Raw genomic sequence first — 12,864 nt, forward strand, 5'->3', positions numbered from 1 at the left:
TGGAAAATATCTCGCTGCTGAGGGTGACCGGGGAAGCAAGGGAGGGTCTTTTACTACAATGCGGCTTCCGCCCTGGCCCATACACAGCTTGCCTGTGTGCAGCAATGGTCCCCCCACCCCTCCCGGCACAGTGGCGCGGACATGTTAGCCTGACTGGCACAAGAACCACGCTGGCTCTCCCAATAAACCTGGGCAGGCGCATTGCCCACGTTCTGTCTGAGACTTTTGAAGAGATCACCGATGCCGATTACCGTGATGTGACAGACCACATGAATGTGCTATTCCGCATCTAGGCATGCATGCAGCCCTAACTCTCCTCGACCAAAGAGCCCGCACCAAAGAACTTCCTTCCCGAAAAAAAAAGCCGCTTACCAGGAACCTCCTCTGGTGTTTATCCTTCCCCAAGCACCAGACGCCGTGACTGGCTGCCTTCCTCCTGGCTTGAGAAGAGCTCCGGGCTGCATGCATCTAGGGATTCCAGGGTGTCTCCCCACGCCTCAGCACCCTCACTCGCGTTTTCCTCCTCCTCCTCCCCGCTTGCTGTGCTGGGCTCAGAAGTGCCCATGGTGCTCGTTGGAGTGGAGGTGGGGTCGCCCCCAAGTGTCGTGTCCAGTCTTTGTAGAATCGGCAGGTCGCAGGGGCGGCACCGGAGCAGCCGTTTGCCTCGCAGGCTTTGCAGTAGGCACTCCGCAGCTCCTTCACTTTAACCCTGCACTGCAGTGCGTCCCAGTCATGGCCCCTTTCCATCATGGTCCTTGATATTTGCCCAAAGGTATTGTAATTCCTACGGCTGGAGCGCAGCTGGTACTGGACAGTTCCCTCCCCCGAAACACTGGTGAAGTCCAGCACCTTGCCATTGCTCTATACTGGGGCTCGCCTGGCACGTGGAGGCATGGTCACCTGGAAAGATTCGCTGAGAGCCCTCCATGCCTGGCTGAGCAAACAGGAAGGGGATTTAAAGGGCGGGTCTGACGGTTGGTCACCCGAGGACAGGGCAGCAGAGTTCAAAAGGGATGACTAGAGTGGCTAAAACAGGCATTGTGGGACACTTCTGGAGGCCAATCAGAGCGCATTAGGTGTCCACACTGGCACCATGGCACTCCAGCAAGAGCGCAACAAACATTATTCCTCTCGGGGAGGTGGAGTACCAGGAGCGCTCCAGCCGCGGAGTCCGAACGCTCTACATGCCTTGACAGTGTGGATGGGTAGTAAGGTAGAGCACTCTTGGCGGCTTTATTGCGCTATAACGCACAAGTGTAGCCAAGGCCTCAGTGCAAGCTTCCCATGCAGGGGTCTCCTTCTTGCATTGCAAGGACCACTTCTAGCAGTTATTGTTTAAAAAGCATTATCAGAGTCCTATTAATGTACACGGTTCTTTAAAAGCACAGATAAGGGATATCCCCTGCCCCAAACACCTCACACTCTAATTAAGACAAACAGGAGGCAAAGGGCTGGCCTACACTTAAAAAGTTTTACCTGTATAACTATATAAGTTAAGGGCGTACTCTTATTTTTGCTGACATAGGTTATGTCTGCATTGGAGCTGGAAGGTGTAAATTCCAGCTCAAGGAGACATGCCTGCACTAGCTCTGATTGAGCTAGTGCACTAAAAACAGCAGCGTAGCTGTCACAGAACTAGCAGCGGGAGGGGCTAGCCACCCTGAGTATGATCCTGTCTGAGACCATAGGTATGTACTTTGAGCAGTGAGCCACTGCTGCAGCAGCAGCTACACTTATGTTTTCAGCACACTAGCTCAATCAGAGCTTGCACAGGCATATCCTCCTGAGCTGGAATGGTCACCTGGTGTAGACATACACAGAGTTATTCTGGTAAAAACCCTAGTGTCGAGACAGGTAAGTTGGTATTAAGGTACCTTTTAGTTCCCAAACCATAATAAACTATACCACTTTATGTGCTTTTATTCTGGTGTAAACGTATCCAGACTTATGGGGAAGGAGCTGCCATTTTAACTTTACTGGTATAGTTAAAGTGGCAAAGCTTTCTGATGTAGATAAGCCCAAAGACATATGACAACATTTCAGGAGAGGAAGGGTTAGGACATTGTTGCTGATTAGGAAAAAGAGGGACTGATTGCAGAGATGGGTTGTAAAGAGGGATTTGAAAGAAAGAGTGGGTGCTTGACAGAACAGAGAGGACAGGGAGAGTGTTCCAGGCACAAGGGGCAGTATGGAAGAAGGGCTAATGGCATGACTGGGGGCATGGGCGACAGGTATCATAGGCTGGGGAAGGCTGAGCCTCCCCAAACAGCCTGGCGTAGCCCTGCCCATGCGCTGCCTGCCTGGCGCTCTGGGGTTGGGGTGCTGTGGCCACGCTGCCCATATGGCGCTCCGGGGCTAGGGTGCTGGGGCCACTCACCCAGCACTCTGGTTCTAGGGGTGCTCAGGCAGCCCGGAACTGGGGGGGGGGCTGGCAGCCGCAGTGGCGGTGCTCTGGGATCCAGGAGGGACAGAATGGGATGGAGAGGGGCGAGGCCTCAAGCAGAAGGGGAGGGGCCGGGGGCTAGCTTCCCACAACGTCCGGTTCACCTGCCGCCTATGACTGGGGGAAAAGGAGGCAAAGGGAGGAGAAACATTGGGATGAACACAGGAAGTGTAAGGGTGAGTAGGAGGAAATGAGATCTAAAGTACAGACGGTTAAATTTAGCTGGAAGGTAGTCTTTAGTGACCCAAATTAAGGTATAATATATTTAGCAGTGTGAAGAGGGTAGAAGCCAGACTGTAAGAAATCAAGGAGAGATATGGAGAAGAATGAAGTCAGCAAGGATACTCAAAGATCTTGGAGATGGGAGCTAGGGTAGTAGTTATAGAATGAAATTAGAATGAAGGAGGTTTCTTTAAGATGGAGAAACAAGAGTGTGCTTGAAGAGAGAGGACAATGAAAGCAGAGGAAAGACCAGTTAAAAATAAAGAAGAGTCAGCCAGGGACACGGTAGGTGTGAAGGGATGTAGCCGCAGGAGTCAGTTTGAAGGGTTAGAAGCAGAAAATAAGCAGAGATCTCAGAATTTGGAGCAGAAGCAAAGGGACTGGGGAATGGAGAGTCTTGAACTAATGTTGTGCCTTTTCTTTTTGAAGAAGTTAGTAAGGCACAGTGTACAGAACCAATTCAGTCACTGGATTGTGAAGAGATTGCAACAAAGAAGCCTATTAGTGCCAGTTTGGGGGGATAGAGATATTTGTCCACTAAGAACTGGGCTGGAGACTCGCAACTTATTTCACTTGGATACCAAAACCCATGAGAACCGGTAACAAATAGCAACTACTTCTGCCTTGGGCTGGATTTGAACCTGTCACCTACTGAGTAAAGGCACCATTTTCCATTCTCAATACCTTCCCCCATCCCCATGCTTTGTAACAAAACTGCGTAGGAAATAATATGCATGACTCCACACTATCTGCACCCAACACAGTGTGTGAAATTAGCTGACCAGATGACCCATCATCTTGCTGCAGCTCAGCTGATAAAACAGTGACTCTGCAGACACGGTGGGTATTTAAATCTTTCCCTTGTGAACTAAGTATTTGCTTAGCAAACAGTTACTTTCAGTGAATTCTACTTGGTAAAATCCCTTCCCTGCACAGCCCACTTTCCTGTTAATGAGATTAACGGCTTGGGCAAGCCAGGGACTGCTTTAATAAATGATTAGCAGAGCTTTAGCAAACTCATCTGATCAGCCACCTGCACTCCCTTCTGAAGATCCACATAGGGGAAAAAGAGTGGGAATGTGTGGGACAATACAGTATAGGGGTTCTGTTTCCATCAGACAGTATATGGGAAGCATATGATGAGCAACTTGGCATCTTCCATGCAACATCTCAACTCTTCTCTTATCTACTTGCTTTTTGATATTCTTTAAGATGCAGTGAGATGAGATGAGAAGCTGGAGCAATGGAAATCCTACTTCTAGTTAAGCCCTAATACACACACACACACACACACAGTGTGGAACTGGGAAATTATAAACCTGTTATTTCTTTTGCTAAAAAATCTGAAACTGTTCACTCATTACACTGCTTCTGCTTCAGCAGTAGCCATCTAAAAAAAGATATCTGATTGCTAGGTTCCATTACAACACAGTGAAAACATGATGGTGGCTGCATCAATGGTGCAGCAATAATCCAGATGCAGCTAGCAGTTTAAGTTTCCTCACCTCCAAGAAATGTGGCTGAATTTGAAAGAATCATGAGGACAGAAAGCAGTTCATGTGTATACGAAGGTGAAATACAGAAACCTGGACTGTTTAGAGAGAAGAAGAAAAAGAAACATGATGGAGGTTTTAAAAATGATGAAAGGTTTAGTCATGAGCAACTGATTGTGTCTAGAGAGGGACTGAATTTTTCTATGTTTGGGGCTTGCAATACTGTACAGTATTCCTCTTTTCCTGCTGATTCCTTTCTAAGCTCCCTCTAGGGTTCTAAATTATGTACTGCATGTACTCACTCCTGTACTATGCAATCTGCAATAGACACAAGAGATACCAATCACTTTTGTAGTGACTAAAGAAAATTTACAGGAAGTGATTACATAATGTAAAGGTAAGCTGAGGCACTTACATTTGCAAGCAATGACTGAATCAAATACATCAGTAGAATTTAAGAAGGTCCTGGCTGTGTCCGTTTAGCAGTCATTTATTGTAAGAGAGGCGATTAGTCCAAACTGATGAAAGAATAAAATGAACTTTATTCTTAACGTCACCAGGTGACCATGCACAGAGGTCTGTCTAGGTACTTATAGGGCCCACACCACCAATTGTCTGATTAGTATGGCTAATGCTATGAAACCACAGAACCAGCATTCCTCGGTTTTACATAACTTTGTGCATATGAGAGAAAGATGATTATGTATGTATGAAATCAGGAGTCCCTGGAAAATGGCTTAGGAAAATCTCTGTAAAAATTTAAATCAGGAGGCCCAGGAACCTGAGTTCTGAGAGAAGGAAAGTGGAGTATATGAAAGTTTATGATGATCAACAACTGACTCAGGCAATGGTGCTATAAGGAAGGCTATGGGATGTTCGACCACTGGGAGACATTCAAGGACAGAGGACTGTTTCTCATGGGATGGACTCTGCGTGAGTAGGGGGGAAACAGACTTCCAGGAGGTTGGCACCACTGATTAAAAGAGCTTTAAACTAGTAATTTGGGGGAGACGCTCAAGTAATCTCCATTGCAGATTCTAATATTGAGCATGAGGAAAATCAATTAAGAGAGGAAACAACAATGGAGAAAGGAACAACAGAGGATGTGATGGAATGAATACAATGGAATCTATTTGGTCAAAATCACTTTGGGGAAGACAGGAAACAGAGGCTCCACTAGGATAGTGCTTGGGGTCTGCTACAAATCCTATGGATCTGATTTGGATATAGATAGAGACCTCTTTAATATTTTTAATGAAATAAATACTACTGGGGATTGTGTGATTATGGGAGACTTTAATTTCCCAGTACAGACTGGAGGACAACTGCTACTAATAATGGTAAGGCCCCAGCATTCCTGTATGTTAAAGTCATCAGATTTCTTCATCAAATAGTCACCAAACCAACAAAAAGGTGATGTCATTTTAGATTTGGTGTTGGTAAGTAGCGAGGACCTCGTAGAAGAAAGGTTGTAAAGGGTAGCCTTCGTCTGACTGAGCATGAGTTAATTCAGTTTAAACTAAATAGAAGGATAAACAAAAAAAAGTCTACAACTAGGGTCCTTGATTTCAAAGGGCAAACTTTACAAAATTAAGGGAATTAATTAGGGAAGTGGACTGGACTGAAGCACTTAAGGATCTGAATGCAAAGGTGGCAGAGGCTTGGAATTATTTTAAGTCAAAATTGCAGAAACCATCTGGAGCCTGCATTCCCAAGCAAAGGGGGAATTTGTAGGGAAGAAATGCAGACCAAACTGGATAAAACAAGCATCTCAAAGAGGTTATGAGAAAGCCTACAAGGAATGGAAGAAGGGAGGGATCAGCAAGGAAAGCTACCTTTTGGAGGTCAGAAAGTGTAGGGAAAATGTGAGAATTGCCAAAAGCCAAGCGGAGTTGGACCTTGCAAAGAAAATTCAAACCAATAGTAAATGGTTCTTTAGACAGAAATAAAAAGAAAACAAGGAAAGAGGAAGTAGGACGCTAAGCACTGAGGATGGCGTGGACATTAAAGGCAATCTTGGTGTGTCCTAACACCTAAACAAATACTTTGCCTCCGTTTGTAATAATGGTAATGAGGAGCTTATGGACAGTGGCAGGGTGGTTAATGGGAAAAAGGATATGGAAGTACAAACTACCACATCTAAGGTGGAAGCCAAACTCAAACTGCTTAATGGGACCAAATCGGGGCCCGGATAATCTGCATCCAACAACATTAAAGGAATTGGCACATTAAATTGCAAGCTCAACAGCAAGGATTTTTAAGGCATCTGTCATACCCTATGACTGGAGCTTTGCAAATATAGTAACTATATTTAAGAAAGAGGAAAAAAGTGAACTAGGAAATTATAGGCCTGTTAGTTTGATCTCAACTGTATGCAAGGTCTTAGAACAAATTTTGAGAGAGAAAGTGGTGAAGGACATAGAGGTAAACATTAATTGGGATCATACACAACATGGTGTTACAAAAGGCAGATAGTGCCAGACAACCTGAGCTCTTTCTTTGAGAAGATAACCTGAATCTTAATAAAGCATTTGATACAGCTCCACATGGGAAATATTAGTTACATTGGAGAAGATGCAGGTGAATATGAGACTCAACAGGTGGTTAAGGAACTGGTTGAAGGGGAGCGACAATGGGTCATGCTGAAAGGCGAACTGTCAGGCGGAAGGGAGGTTACTAGTGGAGTTCCTCAAAGATCGGTCTTGGGACCAATTTTATTTAACATTGTCATTACTGACCTTGGCACAAAAAGTGGGAGTGAGCAAATAAAATTTGCAGATAGCGTAAAGTTGGGAGGTATTGCCAACACAGAGGAGGACCAGAATATCATGCAAGAAGATTTGAACAATCTTGAAAATTCGAGTAATAGAAATGGGATGAAATTTAATAGTGCAAAGTGCAAGATCATGCATTTAGGGACCAACAACAAGAATTTTTGCTATAAGTAGGGGAAAATTCATTTTGAAGCAACAGACAACAAGAAAGACCTTGGTGGATTGGTTGATCACAGAATGACTATGAGCCATGAAAAAGGCTAATGTAAGCCTAAGGTGCATTAGGATATATTTCCAGTAGAAATAGGGGAGCATTATTACCATTATACAAGGCACTGGTGAGACCTCATCTGGAATAATGTGTGCAATTTTGGTATCCCGTGTTTAAGGAAGATGAATTCGAACTGGTACAGAGAAGAGCTACTAGGATGTTCAGAGGAATGGAAAACCTACCTTATGAGAGAAGACTTAAGGCGCTTGGCTTATTTAGCCTAACAGAACGAAGGCTGGGGGGAGATATAATAGCTCTCTACAAATACATCAGAGGGATAAACACCAGGGAGGAAGAGGAGTTATTTAAGGTAAGGGCCAATGTTGGCACAAGGACAAATGGCCATCAATAACTTTAGATTTGAAATTAGATAACAGTTTCTAATCATCAGAAGAACGAAGTTCTAGAACAGCCTTGCAAGGGGAGCAGTCGGGGTAAAAAACTTAACTTGTTTCAAGACTGAGCTTGATAGGGTTAATGGAGGGGATAGTATAATGAGATTACTTACAACGGCATATGGCCTGCAACTGCTATTAGCAAATATCTTCAATGGCTGTAGATGAGACACTAGATGGGGAGGGCTCTGAGTTACTATAGAGAATTTTTTCCCCGGTATCTGGTAACTGACTGCCATATTTGGGGTTAGGAAGAATTTTTTCCCAGGTCAGCTTGACAAAGACCCTGGGGTTTTTTTCACCTTCCTCTGTAGCCTGGGGCATGGGTCACTTACTGGTTTGAACTAGTGTAAATGGTGAATTCTCTGTAATTGACATCTTTAAATCCTGACTTGAGGCTTTCAGTAACTCAGACAAAGGCTAGGGATGTATTACAGGTGAGTGAGTGGGTGAGTTTCTATGGCCTGCAATGTGCAGGAGGTCAGACTAGATGAGCTCGATGGTCCCTTCTGGCCTTAAAATTCCATGAGTAAAGAAGATGAGAGCCAGTGAGTACATAACTAAAGGGATTTGGAATGTTATATAGAGACTTTCACCTCTTGTTGCTGGTTTGAACCCAGTCCAATTAAGTACCTTCCAAAAGTCATTACTATCTGATTGAATGCTGGTAAGTGACTTATGGGAAATGAACTGTGGCCTCAGTCCACGCCCAGTGGACTGGTGTTCTTACCATGGGCAATAAGTGTCAATCTTGTTAGTTAGCAAGAGACCAAAGTTTGAATAGGCCATAGAGACTGAACAATACTTTTAGCTCTAGAGGTGATCCTCCAGGCCAGATCTGAGGTACATTGGTGGAGTAGTGTGGGGAAGCATGTACTGCTGCTGTACCTATTCCATGGACAAAGCGAGAGCCACAGACAAATCACCACTAAACTCAGAAGAAAAAGAAAGAAAAGTGGGAAGAAGAAGGCACAAACTGTGTAAACCATGAGTCCCAAGCCATGGAACCCCACTATGAAAACATTTGGCCTAGAATCTAATCTTGATTCTTCAACCTAACAAATGGCAGTAGACACTGGCCTTTTCCTTGATCTTTCCCATTCACTCTGATGTGGCTCCATGGATGCTCCATGCTCTTGACTTCACTGGTGGGCTGCACTGCAGCACGAGCTTGAACAATCCCTGCAATGTTCAGGATTACCCCAGGCCTTTTACAAGAGTCAGGGATCCATCAGAGGTCACCCTCTCATCAATAACCCACCCATCTCATTAAACTCTCCGGATCACGTGACCTTCACTCCTAACAACTTCACACTGTTGCCCCTTTGTTATATTCCTCAAACCCATGGGTATACGTTCAAGTAAAACATTAATACAGTTCTACTCACTGGATCAAATACCACCCATCCCATTACTGACTGAAAGTCACTACTATCTTATAGTAGTTTCATGGCATCTGCTATGTGGTCTCAGCTCACCATCACAGTAGGGTTGCCAACAGTCCCTTATTACAAGGGATGTCCTTTATTTTTTCTTCTCTGTGCAGCAGGATTGGGAGTTGCTGAGTGCTGCAAAAAGGAGCAAGAAATACCTTTGGTGAATGTAGGTGAGTGGTGCTTATCATTAATTATTGTTATTAATAATAATAATACTAATAATATCGGGAAGAAGGAGATGCGAGGGTGCTAAGAAAACAGTCCCTTATTTTTGAAATACAATGTTGGCAACCCTACAGCACAGAAACCACTTTCAGAATTGCCAATAAATGTCAGTCCCAACCAGGAGCCCTAGAACTGAATGGGCCATCCGTGACTGCTACTCTGACTGAGTTCTTGAGTGCATTAGTACTTCCACCACTGCTAGCACTACTCACATGCAACCTGTTGGGAATAATAGGTAAGAAAACGCACACAGGTCAGTACCCAGCTGCACCTAGCTCATGCTTGGCACAGCTGATTGGGGACAAAGCTGGCTAGAGTGCTGCTCTAACTTACAGCAGCTAGAGCAGTTCCCTTGGGGCCAATCCAGCACTGCCTCCTTTGGCCCCTGCCCACCCTCAAGGAGCCCTAGCACACCCACCCAGCTGGGGTTGGAGAACCAGGGAGAGTAAAGCCAGCTAATGAGCTCACACGTGTTCAACAAATTGTACTTGTCCTTCCAGAATGTGGGGAGAATATCCTCACTACCACCTTCAGTCAAAGAATAAACAAGAAACAGCCCTTTATTCTTTCAATGCTGTCACTAAAACACCAGCTGTCAGGCACTTGGGGGGCAGGAAAAAGCCAACCAAACCCACTGGAATTGACACAGGATTTTTTGAAATTGCAGTAAGAAATCACAATGCACAGAACCAAACAAAAGATAAATGCAGGGGCCGAAAATGAAAGGCAAACAAAGGACAGAGAGGAATTAGCTGCTGGGAGGAAAGGAACTGTGAGTACTGATTTGAAATTTCTCAGCCCACCTACAGGAAGGAGGCGGGGAGTAGAGGGGGCGAGAATCTGTTTCTCTCTTATGTTTGTCTCTCTGCTTCCTCTCTGTCTCACCCCCTCTTTCTTTTACCCTTCTCTCTCCTTCACCCACTCCCACTCTCTTTTTCCAGAGAATGAATTTGCTGATTTGGCTGAATTGGAATTCCTTACCTTGATACAGACCTTTAATTCCTCGGCTTGGCCAGTGGGGAGAACTAAAGCCTGCATCCATGTTTGTCAATCAGTCAGTCTCTCTCCCCCACACACTCTCACACACATCCCTTTGCTTTCTTCCCACTGAGAGGAGACACAGAGGACCTGAACAAGCACTGAGAGACAGTGGATGGACGGCAGGAGAGAAGAAAGCTGATATTGAACTCATTCACAGAGTCCAGCTCAGCAACAAAGGATGCCCTCATATCTATCGGCACACTCAGCAACTGCTAACCTGTTGCCCGTTTTAAGGCCTTTGTCTACTGGCAGTCAGCGCCAATCAGTAACATCCTGAAAATCAAGCACCAGACAAGCTGGGAAGGCTCTTACTGCAGTAGTAACTCTTGTTTCATACCAGTCTTACTTGCTCCAAACTGCAGTCAATACCAGTCTTACTTGTCAATTGCCCAGTGTTAGATCCTTGGGAATGTCCTGATCTGGAGCTCCTTGAGAAGGAAGAAATATCAGCAAACTCTTACGGTAGCAGGTGGAATATCCTGATCTGCAGATCCTTTAGAAAGGGGAAATGTATCTATTCCATGGTGTTAGCCTGCAGATCGTGCCCAGATAGGAAGCTCTTTTAGAAGGGAGGAAATTTAATACCATGTTGTTAACTATCAGGTCGGGGCTCCTTTAGACAGGGCATGGTGCAGGGCCAGATATAAGTAGCCCACTGTAAGCAGACAGGCACTAGTGTAGGGGTAATTTTGGAAGTGCAGGAGCTCTAAACCCACTTATTGAAATGTTAAACTACGGCAGCAGCCAGAGAGGAGGAGGTGGAGGATTGGAAGCTGCCTGAGCCCCAGCTGATGCAATGGAGAGGTGGTAGGGAGCTGTAGGAAGCACTGGTACTGAAGTGACTCAGAATGAAAAAGGAGGGGGGAGGGAAGGAAGATAGGTGGGTGCGGGAGAGAGAGGTGCTGTAAGGTGAAGCTGATTTTGCTGTCTGAATCCTGAATCTGGGTAGGAGTGGGAAGTCTGAGGGCCCTTTCATGGGAAAACTTTGGAAAACCAGATACCACCTAGAAGCATTTTAAATTAAAAAAATGTGACTCCTCTCTCTCTGACCTCATTTTCTTTTCTTTCTTTTTACTTCAGTTTCCCTGATTAGGTCAGGCAACGGTGGCCTTTCCCTACTGCTCCTGCAGTTGCCTTTGCCTGCACTGGCTCCTTGAGAGGCAGCACCGCCGCCCTGTGACTGACAAGGGGCTGCTATTCCTTCATTGCTTATTATGTGACTATTTGGTTAGTCTCATCCTGCTGTTTCTCCCTTCTCCTTTTCTTCCCTGACTTGCCTTCGCTCCTAGCCCCATTTTCAGTCTGTTCTTTGTTGTCTGTTTCTCCCCTTGCCCATTCCCCTGCCCCTTCTCGAGCCCGCTCCCCCACTGCTGTCAGGTTCTGTTTCCCAGTGGCTCTATGTAGGCTAGACTGTGCCAACTGAGCACTGCCCTGAGGAGGACAAGCAAGAACCACCCATCCCATGTGAAGTTGGGAGAGGGCTTGTGCAGTCATAGTCCCTCCCCAGTTCACCCATCTTTGGGTGCTCCCTACACCAGGCCTGGCCCCCTCCGTGAACCAGTGCAGAGGGTGGATGCAGCCTTGCCTCCTTCACACCCTTTTGGACTGGTGTGTGCTGCCAAAGTTCTTACAATTGTTCCTGGCCCTCGTGTGGGCATGTCTGCTGGGAACCAGCCAAGGACAATCTGTTCCTCTGGGTTCACACTGTCTCCTCCCCAAGGCCCAGTACCTCCCTTTCACACTCTCACACACCAACCCATTGAGGCGATCCTTCGCCACCAAACCCCCCAATTCCTGCTCACCCCAGTTAACAGTCATCCGCAGTGGCACCATACTCAGCACCCTAGGACAGAAGTGCCTGAATGTCGCTCTGGTCCCAGCCAGACACATCAGACCCAAAGTTATCAGACAGGGAACCTCAGAGGGAATTTCTCAATCTGACACTGTTTGGTAGGGAGCAATCTCCCTCTGATTCTCTCAGCTCAAAGTGAGGAGGGAGAGGGATGCAGCAGAAGCAATACCAACCTGAGGGGAAGGAGGAAGTGGGGAGCAACTGATGCCCCCTAGCCAGGAAGAAGCAGAAAGAGAGCAATACCTCCCTGGCCCACTCACCTGGAAGGCAGAGAGCTGCCACCCTGACCCATTAGCCATGCACCATTTCAGTGTCAGGACCACTGTCTAACCCTTAAGCCCCAAATCTCTGTGAACACTACCTTTTGGGGGCATGCAATGGGGTTTCAGGATATCAGAAGCCTTCTCCCCATAGATATTGCCAGATCACTCTCACCTCTACCTGTCCTCCTGTAGGCCCCCAAGGGACTTTTCAAACCTTGGATTTTGGCCAAAGAATACAAACCACTGCAAAAATATCAGTGAGGACTCCCCCAGGTTTCTCCTTCCTCCCAGCGGGAGGTGATCACCCCCGTTTTCCTGATTGATTCTCCAACACCCTACACCCAAAGCCCAACTGCATTTGAATTCCATGTTGAAATTGGGAGGGAGAAGGCTAGGGGTAGGACGGAATATGTAAAAGAGGGAATGCTGGCAGGGAGCAGCACTGCTGT

At 46.1% G+C, this 12,864-nt stretch overlaps 2 protein-coding genes across 2 annotated transcripts in view; one reads left to right on the plus strand and one right to left on the minus strand.

Moving 5' to 3' along the window:
• Positions 1–565, minus strand: part of ILDR2 (immunoglobulin like domain containing receptor 2) — a 34,272-nt gene extending 33,707 nt beyond the window's left edge. Inside the window, exon 1 of the mRNA XM_077816288.1 lies at positions 511–565. Within this exon, the coding sequence (XP_077672414.1) occupies positions 511–565 (55 nt within the window). The remainder of the gene's footprint in view (positions 1–510) is intronic.
• MAEL (maelstrom spermatogenic transposon silencer) overlaps positions 1–12,864 on the plus strand; it is a 114,984-nt gene that overhangs the window by 70,345 nt on the left and 31,775 nt on the right. The gene's annotated exons all lie outside the window — the stretch shown is intronic.

This window comes from Eretmochelys imbricata, chromosome 1 (assembly GCF_965152235.1).
Source record: "Eretmochelys imbricata isolate rEreImb1 chromosome 1, rEreImb1.hap1, whole genome shotgun sequence".
NCBI lineage: Eukaryota > Metazoa > Chordata > Testudines > Cheloniidae > Eretmochelys > Eretmochelys imbricata.